Raw genomic sequence first — 26231 nt, forward strand, 5'->3', positions numbered from 1 at the left:
TGGGCTTAGAGAATGTAATAGCATATTGCTTACATGTCAAGCAAAAGAATGCAAAGATAATCAACTTTATGAGAGAAATTGAAATTGAGGGATTTTCCACTCTGATATATAAATATTCACTATAACAGAAATTTGCTAAATAAGATACTTCATATTACAACCTAGGATGAAAAACTTGCTCAAAACAGCTGAGAAGATTTATTTGGTATCCTGCTCATCCCAATTCAGGCTTGGATGTTGATTATGCAGAGGATATATTACTACATTTTCTGCCTACTAACTTGAATATTCTAGGCCTTGTATCTAGTTTGATTTTAGCAGCATGTTGAAGTGTCAGTATGTTTAAGACATTGAGACCAAGGGTGAAGCCTCTTTCTCATTAGGGACTCAAAGTTTCAAGGAACCCTAAGATCCCAAACCAAAGTCATTGAAAGTCAAATTATCATTTGGTCAGCAGTTGTCTAATAGGAACCCTATCATCAAGGTTCCATTGTGCATTTTCCTAGAGCCTTACTCAATTTAACTTAGATAGCTGAAATTGGGAAATAAGCAACAGCCAGGGGTATCCCAATCAATTCCTTTGGAAACATCCATTAGTATTTTCTTCTGATGTCCAATTAATAAGTGGAACACAATTAGCTACCATGACTTCATGATCTACCTTTATCTTGTTCAGACAAGTGACAAAAAATTGCTCTTATTAATCCTTCAAGTCATAGAGGTTTCTGGATAATAAGAAACAACCTTTTATTAATTTTTGGTCCTTTAGTGGTAGAGAAATAGTTGCTATAATGCTAATTCTGTAGCAACACTTCAGGTCTGATGAATTGTCTTTGGGCACAATGATGTGTGTGGGCTTTTTCCTTCCGTTAAAAGGTATTTCCTTCTAATCTTCTGATTCACTATGACTATTAACGTCCCAGAGCCAGGTGGGTGGGAGAATTAAAAAGAGTTTTGATAGAAAAAGCATTTTGTTTATGTCATTAGGTGAATGATTCCTTAGTGAATAAATAGATATGAGCCCAAGAGATGTTAAAATTCTGTTATCTTTTTTACAACCAGACATTAATTAATAACCCCCTTAATAAAAATGGTGATAAGGAGCCCCTGTTAACTAAATCAGTCATCCTAAGATGGAGTTCAAGGTTTTTGCAATTACTTGCAACAATGCAAACTGATGCCAATATAGTTGACTTTCAGTTGTAATACAATTTCAATTACAATAGCATACTTTCAAGGTTTTCTTTCCCAAATAGAAAGCCTAGATACAGTAATAAAAGATTCATTCATTAAGCATTAAGCAAAGAAGAAAATCCTTCATTTTTTGGCAAACAAAAATAAGTAAAGCATAAATTGCTGTTCACACTGGATAAGACCATGTTATAAAGTAACAATAAGAATGTATATAGTGTTATATAGGGATGGGGTCTTGGTAATTTTATGTTGTTTTATTATTTAAGTTTATTATTATGTTTTGTCATTTATTCTTCAATAAATTTTTATTTAAAAAAAATCACCCTACTTAGAAATCATCTTTGAGGGTGTGAGGGAGGGGAGAATATGACCCTGAGTCCAGGAGATGGTAACACTTGGAATCATCCTGGGTTAATATGACTCAGAATCCAGGAGATGGTAACACTTGGAATCATCCTGGGTTAATATGACCCCGAGTCCAGGAGATGGTAACACTTGGAATCATCCTGGGTTAAATGGTGTAACTGTCCACCACCTTTACTATCAGGCTTTGCGGTGGTCATGGGCATTCCGAAAGGATCTACAGCTATTTTCCCAAGACAGAATCCATGGGCTTTGCAATTATTGTGACTTCTGAAGTTCTTAGGTTCATGAAGCTTGGTGATGATGACGTGGAATCCACTCAAGAAAGAATTCCAAGGAGCCAAGGCACGGGATTGTTCTCAGGTGGCTGCCCACACTTGATCAGACCAAGCATGTTTTTGAAGATGAAATTAGGGGGAGACTAATACAGATTACCATCCTTATTCTTCTAATTCAGAAATTTTCTTTGTTGAAGTAGAATTGCACCTTCCTAGGATCCAGACTGGAGTACTGGTGAGAGCATTTGCACAGGCTCCTTGCCAAAGTGTGCAGCCCATAGAAGAAGCCTCCTACCCTAGACCTGCAGGAAGAGAACAGTATGGGCTGGGATGCAGCAAAGGCTGCTGACGGTGGGAATGGAGAAACTGCCTCTGCAAGGTCTCCGCTACTCCCAGCAACCCTGCATAAAAAGCCAGGTGTTGACTCCCTCTCACCTTCATGGTTCTTTGTCTTTTCTGCTTGCACACCCCAGCTGTGCTCTCAGCCCTCAGCTGGGCCTGTTCACCTGGGGAACACACCCCCAGGAGACAGGATGCACCATAGTGGTTGGGAGCTGGGCTTTGCAGCTAGGCTGTCTGGGTTCAAGCCCCAGCTCTGACACTTGTCCCAGCTGTATGACTCCATGCAAGTTCCTTTAACCTCTCAGTTTCCCCCCATATAAAATGAGGATAAAAATAGTACCCATCTCATAAGGTTGTTTTGAGGTTTAAATGAAAATCATATGTAAAGTGATTAGAAAAATGCCTGCCACATAGCAAGTGCTTATCTGTTAGCTGCCATTAAAGCCATCCAGGGTGTGCCTATTCCCATTTTGAAATTTCTGATACTGAAGGGATGGTGGCCCTTCTTACCAAGGATAATCTTTCAAACTTTGCTCTGGGTCTCACCCTCTCCCTTCTCTCATACCTTCCTCTCCTCTCTTTTATTTGAGATATAATTCACATGTCACAACATTCACCCTTTTAAAAGTGCTTTTTAGCATAACCACAAAGTTGTGCAACTGTCACCACTACCCGAGAACATTTTCATCATCCCCAAAAGAAACCCAATACACATTAGCAATCACTTCCCATTTCCCCAACCTCCTCTGCCCCCAGCCCTAGCAATCAAATCTACTTTCTGTCTAGATTTGCCCCTTCTGCCCATTTCATGTAAATAGAATCATACAATATCTGGCCTTTTGTGTCCGGTTTCCTCCACTTGACATACTATTTTTTCAAGTTTCACCCATGTTGTTGCAGCATGTATGAGCATTTTTATTCCTTCTTATTTCTGAATAATACTCCATTGTGTGAGTTTACCACATTTTGTTTATCCCATCATCTGTGGATGGACGTGTGGGTTGTTTCCAGTTTTGGGCTATTCTGCTTACATTCATGTACAAGTTTTTGTGTGGACGTATGTTTTCATTTCTCTTGGGTATATACTTAGGAGTGATATTGCTGGGTCATGTGGTAGGTAACTCTACATTGAACCTTTTGAGGAAATGCCAGTGTTCGCCAAGCACTGTACTGTTTCACATTCCCACAAGCACTGTAGGAGGGACCCTCTGACAACTTCGCCACTTCCTCACCAGCTTTTGTTATCGCCCCTCTTTTATTATGGCCATCCTAGTCCTCTCCCCGCTTTTGTACATTTATTTTATTCCTGTCTACTGACTCCTGTTCTGTCTACAAATATGCTTAGCTCATCCCTAAACTAAACAAGCATTTCCTGGGACCTGCCACTCCCCAAGCACTGCTGACAGAGCCCACTACTATTTCCTCTCTTGGGTTCTCTGACACCGTGTCTCCACACTCTCATCATTTCCCCCCCTCCCCACATAACATAAGCATTCCTTCATACTCTGCACTCTGCCACTCTCTCTCACCCAGCTATTTCATCTATTCTCACAACTTCAACTGCACTCAACACAATAATTAACATAATCTCTTTTGCTTATATGTTGCTTTACAGTTTACAGAGCATTTTTTCATATATTGTCTCACTTAATATCCACGACCATCCTGCAAGGGAGAAGAGCAAACACTTACTAATATAACACCCATTTTACAGATGAGGAATCTGAAGATCAGAGCATTTTGAAGCTCAAGGTCCCAGAAGCGGAAAGTGTCAGAACTACCATTAGGATCAGAATCATCTGCGTCCCAGTCACCAAATGTTCTCTCCACTGCTTTCTTGAAGCCTTTCCTGATTACCCTGTGTGGGCACAGACTTTCCTTCCCTCTTTGTGCATGTACCTGTTTCATGGAGTGCATCATTCTGCTTTCAGTTGGTTGTATGCATCTTTTATTAAAATGTATTCTCCTTGAGGTCAAGAACCATATCCTGTTTCTCCTTCAATATCCAAAGATTCTAGAATAGCGAGTGCTGAGCTTATAGAATGTAACAGTGTTAATGGGATTGAACTGATCTTCACCTGCCAACTTGTTCTGGAAATTTCTGTAACATGATCAGCCTAAGGAAAGGCTGACTTCATGACATCAGGTTTTCCTATAGACTCTAGTATGTCTCAACACGCCCTCCCCTCAGAAAGAGCTGGGTCAGTACATCAGTTAACTAGGTAATACACTCCAGACCCTTGTTACTTAAGTCCAGATCATTAAGGCCCAGAACAAGGCATTTGAATGGTTCCAGTTCTCTATTTTGTTTGGTAATACAGACCAGAACTGAGTCTCCTTGCCTCCCTGTTCAATGGGGGCTTGTGGAGGTAACAAACATCTTCTCATAACTACAAGAACATGACTCTTACTTGGCTAAAACCTCAGATGAAATTTCCTCAGTTTTAAGCAAGAATCTAAGAATGGTTCAAATAGTTTCTGCCCCAGAGATCTTTTCCCAAAAGTGTTCAACATGCTGTAATACTTTTCTTAAACCCTGAGTCTGCAAATTCAACTAACTGGAGGAGAATACACTTACTTGGGGTGGATGGTATCTATTGTAGAAAACTTGTCCCACATACATCTCCCAAAGGAGGTTTTCTGTTTCAGACCTATCAGGATGTCAGCAGCCTTGCCAAAGTTTAATGCTGCATGACTGGCCTGGAGTCAGAGAGATAACAAGATGGAAAAAGCATGTCCTGATAGCTACCTTTTCCTTCAGCCACTTTAAAACTTTGGTGTGAGGGTGAGGGCAGGAAAGAAATCAAAAAGAATAATTATTTCCAATCAGCATGCACTACTCTTGTCTGACATTCATCTTACATCTCAGTGGGAATTAGTATGCTATTTAAACTCACAATGCTGCTGTTCCATCCAGTGAGGAAGAGATGGTAGTTTAGAAAACCCACTTTGCCTAATTTTTCCATCTCCCATTCCAGAGAAGCCATTAGGTCATTGAACCAGGAAAAGGCACCTCTCCAGTAGATCCAGTAGAAAAGGCAGATCCAGTAGAAATAGATCTGGAATCAGCAAGAGAGAACACAGCCTGATTAAGTGCCTTTAGGATGTGCATTGTGGTGACATGATTATGTATACAATCTCCCTATTTGTTGATCAAGTCTGAGGTTGACCTGAAAAATCACCTCTACAGAACAGCAGACCTTAGGCAGCATGAATGTCCAGAGTTCGGACAACTTCCCTTATGGACAGAGACGTCCAACGTCATCTTTGGTTCAAGGTGATTTTAAACTCCAAATTGAAAATGAAGACCCTGTTCTTATGGTGAATCTGTAGAAGTGGCTGCCTTGGCTGAGAAGTGATCACTCACTCTCCTAACTGCAGGAAAGGTTACTTTCTTATCAATGTTACAGAGCTTAGCCCATGAAAACAGTGGGCCTGTCAGACCGAGACCAGATGAAAAGCAGTATGTAGGAGTGTACCATTTGTGTTTTGAGGTTGCAATCTCCATGCTGAAATTTGTACCAGATGGACTTTAAGATGGAGGCAAAGGGGGTGACCCCAATTCCTGCTCTGATCAACACAGCCACTTCATCCTGGAAAACATCTTCACTAACAGGGCCAAAGGGGCCATCCACCTCAATCCTGGCAGAAGACAGAAGACAATGGGCATGTGAAGTCTCACATCCACCCCAAACCTCAAACATTCTCCCAGAGCCATAGCCGTTCCCACGGCTGATTTCTGCCTGTTTATTTTACTCATAGTACCAGACTTAAGGTTCAACAAGGAATTGCTTTTCTCATTGTTTTTCTTTTCTGCCTGCTCGGGGGCTCTGCTGCTCTCAAGAACTTACCTGGGAATTGGTGACTGCTGTTGTTCAAAAGCCCTTATGAGATTTTCTGTCCAGTCTCCCACTGCTCAGATATGAATGGAGAAGAAGTTTTCCACTGGAGCAGAGGTCAGAGTAAAGGGATGCCACTCCAGGGAAGAGATTGAGCAGCAATTAACAAAAATATTCTGTCCCACTTTCATGCTGAAGCCATGCTTCTTCATCTGCAATTCCAAAACTTTGGATAGGTGTATGACAACCTACAAATGAGCACAGAGGCCAAAGGAGGTAAATTAAAATGGTGACAGGGGCTGGCAGATGAAATAACGGAGTGAAGCTGGAGTCTAGTGATGGTGGTGAGCCTTGAGCACAAGTCCTTTCTGAAGGAGGCAGCAGTTACCTAGTCCCCTTAGTTAGTTGCTTAGTCCAGTTACTTAGACAGTGGTTGTACTACAGAACTCTGACTCAGTGTTATCAGGGGGCCTGATTCCTCCAGAGAAGGTAGAAACGCCATTTTTAAATGTGAAACCCTCTGTTCAGATTTTTAAATATTAGCAACCAATTTGACTTTCAAAACAATCATCATGTAGGCCAAACAAAATATGTCTGTGGGCTAGTCCTGGTGCAGGCCACCTGCTTGCAGCAATCAAACATGCTGATGAGATGGGCCAAGTCCCTCTTTCCCATAGTTCTGTGTAGCACTGGAGAAACTGGAGTATGTTGTCCGCATGTTCTTTTTTTATTTCCTTCTGGGTGACACCATGGCAGTTCATTTCTATAATGAGGAAGACCAGAACTGTTGTCACAGCAATAGGAAAGTGCACATCCTTTACCTTGGTAATCACAAACTTCTGTTGGAAGTGATAAAATCAGAGGATCCTTTCAAAGATACAAAGAATGCCTGGTGTAAGGATCCACTTCCAAGACTGTGCAGGGACAGAATAATGGAGGTTACACATTAATCTCTCATTTAGGATTTATTTGTGTAGCAGTTCATTCCTTCATTCAATAAAAATTTATTGAGCTATCTGATGTGTATCATTATTAAGCCTCTAATTTCACCAGTTCTTGAGGACAGAGATGGAAAGGAATAAATTACAATGGTTTTATTTGCTGACCTGTTTCTCATAAAGCAGATAATTTCCTGAAGTTTTACAGGTCTTATCAGGAAGCAAAAGAAAAGCACAAAAATAAAATAAGTGGTAATTATATGTAATATATGTATATTCTTAAATTATATGTAAAGGTAAAACTGGATTTTAAGATTTTAAGACTGTCTTCCAGGATCACTTGTCCAATGTGAAAACCAAAAGAGAAGGTAGATGTGAAATAGAAGCAGATGATTAAAAAACTAACAAAACAGGGAAAGAATTTGGCTGGCATTATTGATAGCAACGATATATAAAACTTGGTATTTATGCATCACTTCTTTTCTCAGGTATTAGAAACACCTTACATAGTAATATACTTTTTGTCTTGTCTATATTTTTTTAAAGCACCCTTTCCCTCCCTGAGATGTTCTCAAAGGTAGCAGGTTGCTCCCATATGCGCAGGAGCTACTAAAAATGTATTTTCCAGCAGTGCTGAGTCCTGTCTTCTGTCGCATGATTGCTCAAGCGTGATACATCAAAACTGTGTGGAATGAGGTTTCATATGCTGATTAAGGCAGGTAATTAATTTCCTTGGGTATCTCTCGGGAGGAAAGAGGCAGAGATGGGGCTAGGGAACCTGAGAGTGTGCATTTTACAATTTGATGCTGCTCCTTTTTGTGAAAATCCCAAGCTGAATTTAGCAGACATGAAAAAATACGTATTTTAGAAATAGCTAATAACAACGTGGAAAACAGTTTTGACCTCAGAAGTAATCAGAGAAATGAATATTAAAATAAAATAGAATTTTAGCCTCTCAAGTTGGAAAACAAGTTTAAACATTAATGCACACCATTAACTGGGATGCAGGGAAATGGGCACATTATGTGTGCAGTTGGTGGAAGTGCAAATTAGCATCTTCCCAGAGAGCAATTTCTCAACAGCCTTGAAAGCATTCCTTCTCTTTGACCCAGAAATTTCACTTCTAGGAAATGGAGCATAAAGAAACAATTAAGGTGCACACAAGGCATATGAGTACAGTAATGGCCACATTATTGACTAAGAAAAAATTGGCACGAATGGTAAGCCACACAAACTTTTTTTAACCAATACCAAACTGTCTTCTTAAATTTTTAATTTTTTTTGCATTGAGATATAATTGGCATAAAACATTATATCAGTTTCAGGTGTACAACATAAGGATTTGAAATTTGTATATGCTGCAAAATGAACACCACAATGTCTAGTTAACATCTGTCACCATACATAGTAACAATTTTTTCTTCTGATGAGAACTTTTAAGATCTATTCTCTTAGCAACTTTCAAATATGCAATACAGTATTAACTATAGTTGCCATACTAAACATCACATCCCCATGACTTATTTATTTTATAACCGGAAGTTTGTACCTTTTGACCCCCTTCACTCATTTCACCCACCCACACCCCACCTCTGGTAACCACCAATCTATGAACTTTTTCATATGTTTGCATCTATGAACTTATTGGGATTTTTTACTAGATTCCATACATAAGTGAAATCATGCAGTATTTATCTTCCTCTATCTGACTTATTTCACTTAGCATAATGCCTTTAAAGTCATTAAAAATGACCATGTAGAAAAAAAATGACAAAACAGTATAGCATACAGCCTTTTAAAAACAAATGTTTCAGAAAAATGTTTGACAACAGAGGAAAGCATCCATGATACAGATTATGAGAAAAAAAATTATTACCTCTAGGTGATAGAACTGTGAGATTTTAATTTTCTTCTAAATGTTTTTCTGTGTTTTCCAAACTTTCTACAAAAAATACATGTAATTTTATTTTTAGGGAGAATGTTGAGAGAATTTTTTTTAATGTTTATGAAAGAAACACACCAATAAATTCAAACAGATGGCAAAAACTAGTATTCTCTCCCTTGGGATATTATGTGACCAATCAAAGTAATGCCTGAGTTTCAAGTATACCTCCAAAGAAGCCAAATACACTTTATCTCAAATAATTGTTGGGGAAAAGATGGAGCTGATATAAAAGGTAAGATGGGATTAACTGCCTTAGCTAGTAAGGGGCTCATCAAACTTTATATCTTCCTGTATTTAAGGGCCTCTTGTCTACTGGTCGAATAATACAGAAAGTCTCTGGTTATAGTTTATAAGTCCCTCTGACTTTAGAAATGAAATGTGCTGTTAACATATGCCAGGTATGTCCTTTTAAAATTATTTTTAAAATAGGTAATACATGCACATGGCACAAAATTCAGAAGTACGAAAAGGTATACAATCAAAACTAAATCTCCCTTCCATCCCTGTCCCCCAGCTCCCCAGAGGCAATCAATGTTACTATTTTGTGAATCCTTCAGGAGAATATGCATTCAAGTGATAACATTGCATTAAGTGCAAATGGTAGCAGGCTATACACACTGATCTTCCTTTGTCTTCATTCAGCGTCTCAGTGACCAGTCCATACTAGTACCTACAGATCTGCCTCTTTCTTTTTAATGGCTGCTGAGAATTCCATTGCAAGTCCTATAATTTAACTAGTCCCTTACTGATGGCACTTATTTCCAATCTTTTGTTCTATCAAGCAATGCTATAATGAATAACCTAACACATGTAACTTAACACATAAGCAAGTATACTTTTAGAATAAACTCCTGGATGTAGAATTTTAAAGTTTGGTAAATACTGCCGAATCACCTTTACAAGCAATTGTACAGGTTTCCACTCTCACCAGCAATGCATGAGAGCACTGCCTACACAGCCTGTGAGCAAACTTTTTAATCTTTGCTAATCTGCTGGGTTAAAAAAAAATCTTAAGGTAATTTTATTTTGCAGTTTTTCCATTATGAATAATATTAAGCATCATTTCGTATTGTTAAGATTAACATATTTCAAGTTCTGTGATGATTCTGTTCATATCTTCTGCATCTTTTTTTATCAGGTTGTTAGGCTTTATCTCACTGATTTATAGGAGTTAGTTATATATTGGTAAATGAGTACATGTTCTGTGAGCTGTAAATACTTACCATACTTAGTCATTTGTCACCTGTCTTTATTTATGGTGGGTTTTTTTGCCATGAAACTATTTATTTACTTTTATAGGAATATATTTATATTCCTTTTCTGGGGGAAAGGGAACTATGAAGTTCTTTTAATCTTATTTGAGAGTACTTATACTAACACTCCAATAGTAGAAAAAAATTTCCCATGTGGTCTTAGGGTGCTTTTATGACTTCTTTCTCTTTTTTTAAAACATTTAAATCCTTAATCTATGCATCCTTGATCCATATTTTAATGTAAAGTATTAAACAAATATACAGCTTGTTTTCCTAGATGGCTATCCAATTATACAAAAAAATATTGAATAATCTTTTTTTTCCCACTGATTTTTTTCATTTTTGTATTTTTTTCCCACTGATTTTAAATGCCAACTTTAGGGGACTTTTTTTAGAGCTATTTTTCCCTCTTGAGATGAGGACTGAGCTATTGCTCTTAATTTTGCATCTGATTTAAAGACTTTACTCATCCTCTGAGCACTTTGAGGCACCACAGTCAAACGTTCCATTTCATTTACTCCTCAAGCTAACACATTTTATGAGCAAGCAAGGATACGCCATGATATCCAAGATAATTACCCTGAGGCACATCTTAAGTTGCCTGAAACCCAGTTTCTTAGTTGCCCACCAGCTAACAATCATTCCCAAGCATGTTCTTACACCACTAAAGAAAGCTGACTTCAAGAATTTTTGTTTTGAAAGTTAAACTCACAGAAACAGAGGGTAGGAAGGTGGTTAACCAGGGGGCATGTTAATTACCTGGTCAAAGGGTACAAGCCTCCAGTCATAAGATGACTAAGTTCTGGGGACCTAATGTACAGTATGGTGACTATAATCAATAATACTGTATAGTACACTGAAATTCACGAAGTGAGTAGATCTTAAGCATTCTCACCACACACACACACACACACACACACACACACACGCACACACACAGTAACTATGTAAGGGGATGGATGTGTTAATTAACCTCATTGTGGTAATCATTTACAAAGTATATATCCATCATTCATTGCATTGTACACTTTAAATATATACAATTTCATTTGTCTATTATCCTTCAATAAAGCTGGAAGCAAAAGAATGCTCCCTTCCTCTGACTGGCCAGGATTTTAGAGCTAAGTTTGGGGACAGTACAATGGTCAAGAGCGCAGTCTTTGGAATCTAAGAGGCCTGGGCTAGACCTCCAGTTCCGTTAGTTACTCAATGTGAGAGCTGACAGTTTGCTTAATTTCTCTCAATCTTAGTCCTTTTATCTAAAAACTGAGACCAAAAAGTACTACCTCATAGGTTATTGCTATGTATAGCTGCCATGACCCATTTTTCACAGCAAACTGGGCACATGGTAAACACTATTAATAACATGCACTATCACCATGACCTTTGGAGAGGGTCTCACAATACGCAGTAACTATTTGTCCTTCTTATTCAGGATGCCCTGCTGATGACAGCTCCCTAGCCTATTACCAGTGATATTAGGGTTCCCTGATGGTAGCAACATTGTGAATATATCTTCTACAGGACCCAGCACAGGGCTGAGCTAATAATGGTAATAACAATGAGAGCATTAGCAGCAGCAATAACTATAACAGCTCCTAAAGAGAGTCTCTCCTTGTTCACAGGATTCTCACCTCAGCAGGGAGCCCTTCAAACTGGGGATGCTTGCAGCAGGAGTCATGATCATCCAGTTCATGAAAGACTCCTCACACCTGTAAGGGTGACTCTCATTCACGCTGTCTTCCATCTGACCCCGGACAATTCCACTGAGACAGACAAAGAAAGACAGTTTGGGGCAAAGAACTGTGCAAGGACTGGAACTAGTACATGAGAATGGGGGTTCCAGGACCTTACCCAATGCCATGAATCCCTAAACCAATGACATAGATGATACAAATATGGTGTGTATACCAGAAGACCTCAAAATAACTCCTCTAGATAAACTCCGTAGCTGAAGTCACTATAAGAACCAGAGCTATTATGATTATCACTCCAGTGAGACCAGCAATGCCGGTGAATGCCACGTATTCCACTGTCTATGAAAGGAGAAAGTTCAGCCTGGCACAATGTCCACCAAGGATGTCATGCCCTTCCTGCTCATGACCAGATCCCAGATGCTTTGCCATTGAGTCAACTTACCATGTGCAGGGACTGGATAGGATTTAACCAAGAATCCCCTTCTTTCTCTTGATAAGATAGGCTGGAGAGAATAGATGCAAGGGATCCATCAGTGGTCTGCCGGCTTCTGCTGTATCATTCAAAGTTGAACAGGTGTGCACTGATGTGGATAGCTAAATGGAAAGATGGAAAGGAATGTGAGAGGTACCCAGGAACATAATGGCAGGCATATCCCACTAGAAAAGGAGAATGCTATATAGTGTCTAGCAGAATGCTGAGTCTACAGAAGGGGCCCAACAAACCCTGACTGCAGAGAAACCAAGAGATTTTTTATACTCACTGTGTTCCCAAAGGAAGAGAATGTAAGTTCCATCAAAATAGGCCGAGAACAGTACCTGGCAAATACTGCTGGGTGTTCAATAAATATTTTTTGAATGTCTACACGCATGGATGAATGAAACTAGACTGTGAACGCCCAGGAGCCTGCAGTTTTGTGGTTTGCCTCTGTTACCTGTTTGTAACATATATGCCACAAGCTTGTGGAAGGTGAGGCTTTGATCCAGTTGCTTCCTCAGGGTGTGCCTGAAAAACTACCAATTTAAAGTGATCAAGGTCAGGCGTCTCCAGGGAGCTTTAGGAAATTCATTAGGCCATAACCAACATGGCCACACAGGGTATGCCAACACCACCCGCCCTTGCTCACCCCCTTGGCTACCAAAGGAGACCTCTGGCTTCCATGCCCAGGGGCTTGGTGTTGGGGTGTCCTACTGAGGAGTCCAGGGTCTCTTGTCTTTAATGTGCAAGTTGACCTACGAGTGGTTGGAACTCACTGGGAAGGTGCCCCTCAGGGAGGGCAACAGATTTCAACACACAGGAAGCAGGATCAGCAGGCTGTTAAAATTCAGGCAGCGAGCAGAGGCTCAGACCCAGGCCAGTGCCAACTGGAGCAAAGGAGAGAAGAGTCCTTCAGGTGCTTTGTATCACCATCCAACAGGTGAGCATAGGCTCAGTCCTCTCATCTGAAAGGAAGGTATGGACAGGGCTGCAGCTGCCTCCCCTCTTTCTCAGTAGCTAGAGCTGTCAGTCTAAGCTCTGTTTGCAAATAACAGAAAATTTGCTGAACTTAATATTGAATTGAGAAATTCCCATGACAGTGGCTTGGAAATGTTTGACTATATATTTATGAATATGAAAGAGAACAGGATTTGACTGTCTGGATTTCAAATACAAATAACATTCTATGGGTATAATACTTTGCAACAAGTATTTTTGCTTAATGCACTCAATTATGTTTTATTTGTCATTTCTAAGCAATCTTGAGGATCATATATATTTTTATTTGCATTTATTTATTTATTTTAACATTGCTGTGTATTTATTTAGTTATTTATTTATATAAGTTTATTTTCTTTTTTGCTATCATTAATGTACAATTACATGAACAACATTATGGTTACTAGACTCACCCTATTATCAAGTTTGCACTACATACCCCATTACAGTCACTGTCCATCAGTGTAGTAAGATGCTATATAGAATCACTGCTTGTCTTCTCTGTGTCCCTCTCACTACATTATACATGCTAATTGTAATGCCCCTTTATCCCCCTTATCCCTCCCTTCCCACCCATCCTCCCCAGTCCCTTTCCCTTTGGTAACTGTTAGTCCATTCTTGGGTTCTGTGAGTCTGCTGCTGTTTTGTCCTTCAGGTTTTCTTTGTTCTTATACTCCACAGATAACTGAAATCATTTAATACTTGTCTTTCTCCACCTGGCTTATTTCACTGAGCATAATACCCTCTAGCTCCATCCATGTTGCTGCAAATGGTAGGATTTATTTTCTTCTTATGGCTGAATAATATTCCATTGTGTATGTGTACCACATCTTCTTTATCCATTCATCTACTGATGGACACTTAGGTTGCTTCCATTTCTTGGCTATTGTAAATAGTGCTGCGATAAACATAGAGGTGCATATGTCTTTTTCAAACTGGGATCCTACATTCTTAGGGTAAATTCCTAGGAGTGGAATTCCTGGGTCAAATGGTGTTGTAGTTTTTTGAGGAACCTCCATACTGCTTTCCACAATGGTTGAACTAGTTAGCATTCCCATTATTTGCATTTTAAATAAAGCTTATATATTTAGAAGTATAATTATAGATGGTGACTCTTTTTTCCCTTCTATCTTCTGTTACAGTTAGAAGTGTGTAATAATCATATAATAAAAACAATAAAAAAATAACCATTTTATTTAAGATGTCTTTGATTATTGAATAAAGTCTAGACACACTTAGTGAACCCCTCAGACCAAACATTTGAAAGTTAGGTAGAGATATGAGAAGGGAGAACATCTGAGAACACAATTTCAAACTGATTTCCTTGGGTGGCCAGCGTACATCAATGTCGATCTGATACAGCAACAGAAGCTGCTAGAAAAGGAGACAAGATATTGAATTAGTAATTCAAAGAAGTATTGAGCCCAGAAACAGGCCTAATTAGGTATAGGCCAGACAGACTCTGCTCAACTCCATGGTACCTAAGTCTGGCTTCTCACTCTGTACCATGGGTGTCTGAGTCAGCTCCATGCACTTGAGACTGCAAGCAGTGGAGGTGGTAGGGGCAGCCAGGCAATTTTTATTGCGCTTTAGCTGACTGGCCAGCCTTACATGTGTGCCTGTCGGTGACTTGCTAAAAGGAAGAATATGGGTCAGAATTAACAATTTATTGGTCTTTTTCTAATAATCGTTTTGGCACAAACACTATTTTTCCATACACCTAAGCCCAGGACAATGTGACCTCAGTTTAATCAGCCAGGTGAAGATCTCCCTAGTGTCGATAATGGCTTACAATGTCAAGCGGTGCAGTGAACAAGAGCTGCCCTACTGTTTTTCATTTCTGACTTTTCTACATGACCTGTGTTTTCTCCCTCTGCTGAGTCACACTCTGATTGTTTTCTGTAGAAACAGCCTGTTCCATTTCTGAGTAAATTTTCTCTACTTAACTCTAAGATCGTGCATTTCCACATTGGTCCCACAGCTTGTTTCTTTGAGTCACAGATATGTCTTAAAGCTAAAATCAGCAAGAGGTTTGAAAATATAGGACTATAATTTCACAATGCCCTATTCAGTGTGGGCTATCTGCATGGGATGAATTCTTTATAGAGCAAATCTTTTTTCCCCTTTGCAGCACATTGAAATACCCCAATTTATGTTCACTTTCCAACATCAATGCTAACGGATGTTCTAATTCAGCTGTTGTTATCATTAAGGCTTCATGGACCATAGATTTAAACCCCTTCCTCTTTCTCTGCTACTTATTTGTTCTGATTCAAAGTGAATCAAATAACCATGTTTTCCTAGAGGAAGCAGGAACTTAATAAATAACCTACGGAATGATTTAAAAAGTTATGGCACATCAGAGCCATGGACTGTTATGATCTTAGAAGGATGAGAACTATATGCAGTGGTGGAGGGGTGGTAAATGTTTAACAACCAGCTTTCAGGAGATGTGGTAGTCTTGATTTCCAGCATTTGCCAATTTACATGATGCAAATACTCCCACATGACAGATTTCAAGATAGCAATTTAATGTCATTGAACACCACTGAATGTGGGGTTGGGAAGAGATAACACGCAGCTGGTTATTGATTGAAAGCTGGTATATGCTGGCTCTAGCACATCACTGCTTACATACTCACATAGAAAGATATCTGAGATCCATTAAGGGTAAGAAGCAATTTCCAGCCAGTATCTACAGTGTGATTCCTTTTTTGATTCAAGCAAAAACCTGTGTCTTAATGAATGTGTTTATGAAAGCTCATAGAATGGTTTACCGAGAGAGTGCAAATCTTACCATATACAGGAAATTAAAAAGTGAATAAGAATAGTACGTACCTACCTCAGAAACAAAAACAGAATCTATACATCTCCTACATTGTGAGCATATGTCAGCATGTCTGTCTAAACACACAAAGCAAACTATTAACAGTGGTTATATGTGGGGAATGGGATAAGAGGGCAGTTTTCAGATGTTACTTATACACTTTCATATCTTTTGATCTCATTGAAACCAACATTATTCATAGTTAATTTTTTTAATGGAGAGGATTTTTTTTTAAAAACTGTCCACAGGATATCAGCATGACTCATTTTTCTGCTGCTGACTTTTTGGTCATAAAACATTTCAGCTCCTAATAACTACTCACATTTATTGCAACATTCTCTTAATAATAAGCTATTTTTAAAACAAATTAACACTTCCTCTGGAGTTATAGTTTCCAAAAAAGGATCAAGGACCAACATTTATGATGTAAAACATCAGGACTATTTAGAACATGAATAGAACATTCAAATTAGTTGCGCTGTCAACATGGAACTTTTGATTATGGAGAGAAAAGGATTTTTTTAAAGGACAAGCTGTCTTTAAACTTGTACATTGGATACGCCTTTGTGAAAAGCTAACAATAAAAAGGCACTGTCAAGATGAAAGTGATTTAAACAAATACCTTACCTGTTACTGAATAACTGACCAGAATCAGCAGTCAAATTTGCTTTTCTAACCAGATAGTGGCTGGATTGATGAGCCTGGGAGAGAATCATTCGCACCTCCATGCTTCCTCCTGGTCACTTCCACACCATTGTGCCCTATCTACCCCCTATTCTTCCTATTCTATACTTGATCTGCCACTTGCCCAGCCTTCTCCATCCTATTCTCTGACCTGACCTTGCCTTTCTGCAGGCTTTGTGTTCTGCTTTACCACCTACAGCCCAGACCCCCCTAAGTATCCCTCTCATTTGATAGGGAGGTGTTTTTCTATGAGATTGGTCTACAGCAATCGTTTTCAAGTTGGTTGGTTGTTTTTAACCAGACTCTTTCTTAAAATCATAAGCAGGAATGCATAGGCAGATAAAGGCTGCTTCGGTTGAAGGACAGGAGCACCGCCTTCCCCTCACACCCTGAAGGAGCATCTGAGTTTCTGTGGAGCCAGTTTGAAAACCACTGCTTAATAGTTTACTGGCTATTTTCATTGTTACACCTGGGGAGTGTGCCCGAGATAGGGCTGTCAGATTTTGTGAACAAAAACACAGCACACCCAACTCAATTTGAACTTCAGATTTTTAAAAAATTAATACTTTTTTAGTATACCAATGTCCCATGCAATATCTGGAATATACTTATACCCAAAAAATGATTTGTTCATTTTCTGGAAGTCAAATTTAACTGGGCATCCTGTTTTTTTTCTGACAACCATATCCCTGGAGAGCATTGGGTGGCATCCTGTTTTTTTTCTGACAACAGTATCCCTGGAGGGCATTGGGTTTCAAAGGAGCAAGACTCAGAGATAAGAATAAAGAAGGGATTCCCATATCACAACTGTGATACTCATTCCCAAGATTTCTCTTGTGTGGTAGTACTGGTCAGCCCTCTCATAGGACAGAAAGGCATGTACAAACAAGAAAACATTCAGCCCCAACCAAGTAGCCTAGAGGAGGAAAAAAACAAGCAAAAAACACAGGGAAATTTGGGTATGCGAAGGAGTCGATAAGAAATACTGTCATTGTTTTGGTTATTTTGTATCTGTTTTCCTTTTACATGGGTACAATCCCTCTAGTATCTAACCTACTTTCAGAGTGACATGCATTACATGTTAGTGACCAGGGTCAGCAAATCAAGGCCCATGGGCTAAATCTAGCTCACCATCTGTTTTATACAGCCTACAAGCTAAGAATGGTTATTACATATTTTTGTTTTCACATTTTTAAATGGCTGGGAAAAAATCAAAAGAAGAATGATACTTTATGACATGTGCAATGACCTGGAATTTGAATTCAGGGTCCATAAATAAAGAGGTATTAGAACTTAGCCGCACCTACTTATTTCTGTATTGTTCATGGGTGCTTTTGTGATTCAATGGAAGCCTTAAGTAGTTATAACAGAGACAATGTGGCTTATAAAGCCCAAAATATATACTACCTAGCCCTTTACAGAAAACATTTGCTAACTTCTGAACTAGCACGTTCAAACTATTGCACCTAAAAGATGGCAATAAGTGCATAGATGGATTTCTACAGAAACAAAGAATAAATTTAACAGCTATAACAATACCCATCTGAAAAGGACTAACCCATTCTAGATGGGCCTGCCTCTTTAATTACAGCCTGACATACATTTTCCTGTTTTTAGACTGTGAGTCTCTTTTCAAATTAACCTATCACTGCTTTGGACTCATTTGAGCTCTTAAGACTGCTTTTGTCTATCCCAAACTTGGCCCACTACCCATTGCTTTGGAGACCAACCAACTGGGTTCTAGCCCAAGCCTGGAGGTGCTAGTCTGTAATTAAGCAGGGCTCTTGTGCACTGGGATGCCTCTAATAAATATCTTGGGCCCCATGGTGGATCAGAAACATCTCAGCCCCATGGATAGAGGACCTTTAGCCTAGGCCATGGCCCATTAAGCCTCCCTGGATCTGCACATACACATACCTCTAACAGCATAGCATAGTAATTTAAAGTGTGATGCTGGAGTCAAACTACCTGGGTTCAAATTCTAGCTCCACCACTTGCTAGCTCTATAACCTTAGACAAGGATGTGATTTATCTTCTTTGAACCTCCATTTTTTCACCTATAAACTGCAGATAATATCTACCTCATGGTAATACTGTGAGGCTTCCATGAAATAATGCATGTGAAGTGAGTCATACAATGCTTGGTGCATAGTAGGGAGTCAATAAATGCTGGCTACAGAGTTGTGTCATTACTAGACTGGCTTCACTAATCAATTTCTTCCTGCATGCTTTGCTTTGACACCCTTTCCAGTGTTGAGTCTCTTCTAGAGTTTCCTTGACTCTGATGGAAAAAGGCAGGTGAAAGCCATAAATACCTCAAAAGAGTTCAGGGGCTTATTTAGAGGGAGCAGAAACATTTCAGAATCTGAGAGGGACACAGACGCAAAGAACTCTGTGTCAGCACATCATTGATTTAGGCAAGCTGAATGATGGAACAGAGTGACATCTGGGAGTAAGGAATTCCATTTCTTTGACTGCCACTTCTTCCACTATGAATGGAAAAGAAAATGAAGTAGAAGATCTGGAAGGAAGGAGGAGTAAAAATATTTTTTGAGTAATTTATTTTTCATTAAAAAATAGTGCACAGAAATATATGTCAGAGATAGCAAGAAGTCTGAGTCAGCCAGCCGGATTAGTCGGGGGTAGAAATTCAAAGCTAAATAGCTACATGTGAGTCACCACCATGGGCAATGAACTCTGAGCAAAAACTAAGATAGGGATTAAAAAACACAGAGGATTTTAGAGCTAGAAGCACACTTATATTTGTATCTAATCTAGTTATTTCATTAATGCCTACCCCCCCACACACACAGGTGACCCAAACTCTAGAAGAGGATAAATAATTTTATCAAGGTCATTCAGTTAATAGCAGAACTAAAACTAACTCTCAAGTTCCCTCTCTCCTAATTTAGTGGAAAAGGAATTAAATATAGGGCATTGAATATAGAAAACATAAGTCATAGGATAACCTGCCAAAATAAGCACTTAGCCTTTTGTTAAATGCAAAATGAACAGCCCTCCAGGGGAATATGATTGTTCTCCATATGCTTTTCCCTGGAGCACCTGGGCAGTCCTATGGGACCCAAAGGAAAAATGGGAGGAAAGAGGGACCCCAGAAGGAGCAATGACACAAAGATCTAGGAAAGTAAGAAAGAACATGGAGTTTCAGGCTCAGGGGTGCCTCAGAAATGGAAGAAAGAGCGTAGGATAGACATGTGTTAGGAGAGAAGGATTGCACATATGTGATGTGGTAAAGGAGTTCAGGCCTGAGCACGGTGGAGCTGAATTTGAGTTGTAGCACTGCACTCAACTCACTGTGCGACATGTAGGTCTTGCTTTCCCTTGCAGAATCAAGGAGTTGGTTTATATCTGTACTATGCAGTGCTGTGGCCCCTACCCACATGTGGCTGCTGAGCACTGGAAATGTAGCAAGGCCTAATTGAAACGTGCTGTAAGTGTAAAATACACTTTGGATTTCAAAGACTTAGTGAAAAATAAAAGAATGTAAGTTATCTCATTAATATTTTCAATATTGACTACATGTTGAAAAGTTAACATTTTTGATATATTGGGTTAAACAAAATATATTACTAGACATTAATTTCACCTATTTCTTTCTACATTTTTCCATGTAGGTATTACCAAATTTTAAAATTACATATGTGGTTCATGTTATATTTCTAGTGGACACTTCTATCTTAAGCATTTGATTATTTTATGAGATCTTGATGTGAGCAGTATAAGAAGAATGGAGAGAAATGTTCCATAACAATAGTTAGAAGGGAGATGGAAAAGCAAAAGAGAAGATGGAAAATGAAAATGGATTAAAATTTCAAACACTTATAGTTTACACCATCTGTCTCTATCAATCAATTTCTGGAGTTGGATTTTTTTTCCTTTTCTAAAATAGTGAAATATATCACTTATCACACACAAGAGTATATAAAACATATATATGTAATCCTAGAGTTGGGCTTTTTAACTGGTAACTGGCCTTGATGAGCCCAATATTGGCATGGAGTCCTTCCCTTTCAAAGAACTTGACAAATATTAGCAAACATAATCCTTACTCTGTTAAGAGTAATTAATAGGAAGTGAAACATCACTTATCAGAAACAAAACTGAGAACCAGTGGTTAATCACCCAGTTTCCCATTGTCAAGAGGTGGTTTGGAGCCTGTCTAGGCAACAGGGAAAAATCAGCAACCTTGATCCTGGAGAGGTTCTTCAGGGTTGGGACTTCGCCCAGCTCAGGGTCTGGGAGTCTTTAAGATGTGAAAGATGCACACCAGCCCACAAAGCGCCCAGAAATAAGTAAGGGTATTCTGTCTTCCTCCTCTGAAAGGAACTATGTTAACAGCTTTGGGAGACCAGCCCTTACCTATGAGAACCACAGGAGTCTTCCCTCGTGAGGCTTTATCCCTTCAGGAAACAGCAATCATCTCGTGTGAGAATATTCTCTCTCATCATCTTATCAATATTACCTGATGTGAGGCAGTGCTTACCTTGATAAGATGTTTGTTAAGGCTTCTCGAAGGAAAGGCTGGGGCTATGACAGAACAGATGACCTTAAGAGAATCAGGACAAGAAGCAGCATGTTAAGGGAGCTGATTTAGGGTTGGCTTTCAGAAGAGATGGGCATCGGCCCACTGCAATTTGGACCACAGCCTAGCTAGCTCAGAAACTTCAGGATTACTGTTCTCCCAGAGGATGATCTCGCCGCAGGGAGAGCTTGACTGGCTGGGAGGACAAGTGGAAAGAATGGGCAACTAGACCAAGAGAAAATTTAGCAGGTATAAATGTACACCTCAGTTCAGCTAGGCAGAGGCAGGTACTCAAACTGAGGGAGGTGACTTTCTTCTAGTATTATGTATTAGCTAGAACACACCACTTTATTGTGTGTTCAGTTCTGGACACTGATTTTTTTCCTTTTCTAAAGTGGTGAAATATATCATACACATAACAATATACAAAACATACATAAAAGTGATTTAAAGAATAATTTTAAGGAATGAATATATATGTACTCATTACCCAGGTTTAAAAAAATAGAATATTTTTTTCCAGTATCTTAAAGCCCTCTGTGGCCTTCCCTGATCACAACTCCCTTCTTCCCTCTCTCTCTGCCATCAGATGTAACTACTGTCCTGAAGTTTGGGGTACTCATTGCCTCATTTTTCTTCATAATTTTACTAAGTGGATCCCTAAACAATATATTCTTTAGTTTTTCCTGGTTTTGAATTTTTCAGTAGATGGAACCCAGCTGTTTGTATGTATATGTACTCCTGTGATTGGCTTCTTTCACTCAACATGGTATTTTTGAAATACATGCATTTTGGTACATGTAGTTTCAGTTCATTTACACTGCTATAAAATGTTCCACTGCATGAACATACCATAGCTTATTTATTTATTCAATTATTGTTGGATATGATGATGCAGCAATGTTAGTGGAATGACTGTACATTGTACACAAGCTACAGTTTCTCTAAGATATCTACCCCAGAGAGAAATGCCTGAGTATTTGCACATGTTTAACTTTACTACATAATGCCAAACCCTTTTCCAAAGTGCTCACATAAATGTGTACTCCAATGATCCATGGGTGAGCATTCCCTTTCTCCACATGCTTACCAACACTTAGCATTTTCCAGACTTTATTATTTTAATGATTTTAGTGAGTGTGAAACATTTCTTTACTGTGGTTTCATTTCCCTGATTACTAATCAGGTTGAGCATGTTTTAAAAATTCAACTAGTAGCCATTTGAGTTCTCTTTTGAGAAGTGCCTGTTCTACTTTTTGAGCTGTATTTCTATTGGTCTGTTTTTCTATAGCTTAGAGATTCTTAGAGTTCTCTTTATAATCTGTAATTATAATCTATAATCTTTGATTGGTTTTATTTATGGCTTGTCTTTTCACTCTCTTAATAGTGTTTTCTAATGAATAGAAATTCTTAATTTTAATGTACTCTGATTTACCAGTCTTTTTTTTTGTGCTTTATACATTTTCTGTCTTTTAGAAATCCTTCCCTACCTAGAGATCACTAAGATATTATCTTATATTTTCTTCTGAAAGCTTTATATTTTTGCCCTTCATATTTATGTTTGGAATTCATCTGGAGTTGATTTTTATTTTTTTATATATGGTGTGAGGTAGGGGTCCAATTTACTGTTTTTCCATATGGAAAACTAATTGTGCCAGCACTATTTTTTAAAGTACACTTTCTTCAATGATTTAAAATGTCAGTTCTATTACACATCAAATGTCTATTCATGGGTGGGTTTATTCTTGAATTCTATTCTGTTTTCTCTATGCCACAACCTTAATTCCTATGGTTTTTAAAAGTCTTGAAATTTGATAAGGCAAGTTTCCCCTCCTTGTTCTTCAAGAGTGCCTTGGCTGTTCTTGGACTTTTGCACTGTCATGTAAATTTTAGATTTGATTTCCTCTTTCACCTCCTTTGTTACATTTACTGATAAGTGTATTTTTATAGGATTGTAAATTATATCATTTTAATTTTAATTTTTAATTTTGTGACTATTATATAAAAGTACAACTGGTTTTTACATATTGATTTTTTTATCCAGCAATGTTGCTAAACTCACTTATTAGTTCTAATGATATTTCTGTATTAGACTTTTAGATTTTCTATGAATGCAGTTATATTCTTTGGCATAATGACAATTTTATTTCTTACTTTCTGACTCTTATATCTGCTGTTTCTTTTTCTTGGCTTACTGCATCCACTAGAATTTCTAATACAAAGTTGAATGAAGACAATAAAGCAATCCCCTTGTCTAATTCCCAGTCTCAAAGGGGATTCTTTCACCATTTCACTCTTAAGTATGATGCTTGGTATAGCTTTTTGTAGATACTTGGCTATATATTCTTATTTAACTTTAGGCACAAAATGAATATTTATTTAAAATGAGAAATTACAACACATTTTAAACAGCTTTACTGAGGTATAAAGTACATACTATAAAATCCAGCTCAATGCATAGCACATTCTATATTTTAAGAAGCTGAAAAATCTCTTCAACATCACACAACTCATAAAAATAACATAACACTTTCATTAGCTCCCTAACACACCTGCAACTTAGTATCACACTGCCGAATGAAATTAGCACAGTGGGTGATAGGAGTGTTCCTGGAAGCCATTCCCACACTAAGATAGCTAGCAATCAGTTAACTGTACATGGAATTGAACCACATAATAATAATATTCTCCTAAACCCAAACTAAACATGCCACCAACAAAATTTCCCCTTAGCTCTATTCCAGAAATGCTCACAGCCATTCAAGCATCACTTGACACAAAGGAAAGTGTGACACAGAGAAGGAAGAGTGGAGACAGTCGTCTTAAACATTTGTGATGAACATATCTTGCTTTTGCACCTTTTACAAAAACATTGACCATGCCTAAGACCGCATCTTAAAAGTGAAACTAAAGCCTGCTCGTGGACCGGTGGCCAGAACGATGTAATGGTTCAGCCCATTCTGTATTAGGAGGTGAAAGAATGTAGGGAATTTGGCCAGGAAAAGAAGTTTGTCAGGGACATAAGCTTGTATATGTTTCATTTTTTCTTGAAGACGGTTTAGTTTGTTTTGTATTTGGATCCAAGGATTCAATTTAGGACTGGAGGCTCTAAAGTAACACATTTTTGTCCAATATAAACCAGAATTATCTAACACAGGTGTTCAAAGAAGTGAACAGATAATGAGTTTCCTGTTACTTGAGAAAAATGAGCCTTGCCAACTGCTTTATAGGGGAAATTTCAGCACCAGGTGGATGGCTAATTGAGTGTCTTTGAAGTATACTCTAACCTTGAGATCTTGTGATTTGTAAGAGAATGATTTATAATCTCGATGACAATTTATGTATTATCTGGAAGTCTATGTATATGCTCCACTGAATGGAGCCTAGTGTCTGTGGGTAGGGGCCCACATTCCCAATATCAGAGCACTAGGAAGTCAATTGATAAGTTGGTGAGCATAGAAGCTGAGCAAAGATAGATGAACTTAATGGAATATTATTATTAAGCTGCAACTTCAGGATTAGTTGGGCCCTGTTAAAATAAGACTATATCACACCAGAGGAAATAAAACCACAGTAAAGAAAGTAGAACAATTAATTGTTAAGCAGATGCAAAATTAAATAACTACCCCCAAAGTCTGTCAAGGCATAGACAGAGTACAGAATATGATACCTAATATATAAAGAATGGAGGAGGAAGAAAAAGAAGAGAAAAAAAAGAACCTTTATATTGTGTTTGTAATAGCATACTGAGTTAAGTTAGACTATTAATTAGTAAGTTACCCTTGAACCTTTGGTAACCACGAATCTAAAGCCTGCAATGGCAATAAGTACATACCTATCAATAATCACCCTAAATGTAAATGGTCTGAATGCACCAATCAAAAGACACAGAGTCACTGAATGGATAAAAACACAAGACATGTCTATATACTGCCTACAAGAGACTCACTTCAAACCCAAAAACATACACAGAATGAAAGTGAAGGGATGGAAAAACATATTTAATGCAACTAATAGTGAGAAAAAAGCAAGGGTTGCAGTACATGTATCAGACAAAATAGACTTCAAAACAAAGAAAGTCACAAGAGACAAAGAAGGACATTACATAATAAAGGGATCAGTCCAACAAGAGGATAACTATTATAAATAACTATGCAGCCAACACAGGAGAACCTAATATGTGAAACACATACTAACAGAACTAAAGGGGGAAATAGAATGCAATGCATTCATTTTAGGAGACTTCAACACTCCACTCACTCCAAAGGACAGATCAACTAGACAGAAAATAAGTAAGGACAGAGAGGCACTGAACAACACATTAGAACAGATGGACCTAACAGACATCTACAGAACACTCTACCCAAAAGCATCAGGATACACATTCTTCTCAAGTGCACATGGAACATTTTCAAGAAGAGATCATAAACTAGGCCACAAAAAGAGCCTCAGTAAATTAAAAAAGATTGAAACTGTACCAACCAGCTTCTAAGACCACAAAAGTATGAAACTAGAAATAAATTACTCAAAGAAAACGAAAAAGCCCAGAAACACATGGAGTCTTCACAACGTGCTCCTAAATAACCAATGGATCAATGACCAAATAAAAACAGAGATCAAGCAATATATGGAGACAAATGACAACAATGATTCAACACTGCAAAATCTGTGGGATGCAGTGAAAGCCGTGAAAAGAGGGAAGTATATTGCAATACAGGCCTGCCCCAGGAAAGAAAAACAAACCCATATGAACAGTCTAAACTCACAATTAATGAAACAAGAAAAAGAAGAACAAATGAGAACCAAAGTCAGTAGAAGGAGGGACATAATAAAGACTAGAGTACAAATAAATAA

General features: G+C 38.4%; 1 protein-coding gene across 1 annotated transcript; it reads right to left on the reverse strand.

Annotated features, from left to right (window-relative positions):
- Nucleotides 1-1658: 1658 nt before the first annotated feature.
- On the reverse strand, nt 1659-21694 carry NOX1 (NADPH oxidase 1). Its single transcript, XM_057495580.1, is given in 13 exon segments — nt 1659-2137; nt 4756-4877; nt 5657-5819; nt 6029-6264; nt 6838-6930; nt 11787-11839; nt 11842-11918; nt 12007-12188; nt 12292-12443; nt 12782-12860; nt 13101-13211; nt 17643-17750; nt 20936-21694. Coding segments are annotated over 13 exon segments (1557 nt in total). The 5' UTR covers nt 20990-21694; the 3' UTR covers nt 1659-2010.
- Nucleotides 21695-26231: the final 4537 nt, after the last annotated feature.

Source organism: Manis pentadactyla, chromosome X (assembly GCF_030020395.1).
Source record: "Manis pentadactyla isolate mManPen7 chromosome X, mManPen7.hap1, whole genome shotgun sequence".
NCBI classification, from domain to species: Eukaryota; Metazoa; Chordata; class Mammalia; order Pholidota; family Manidae; genus Manis; species Manis pentadactyla.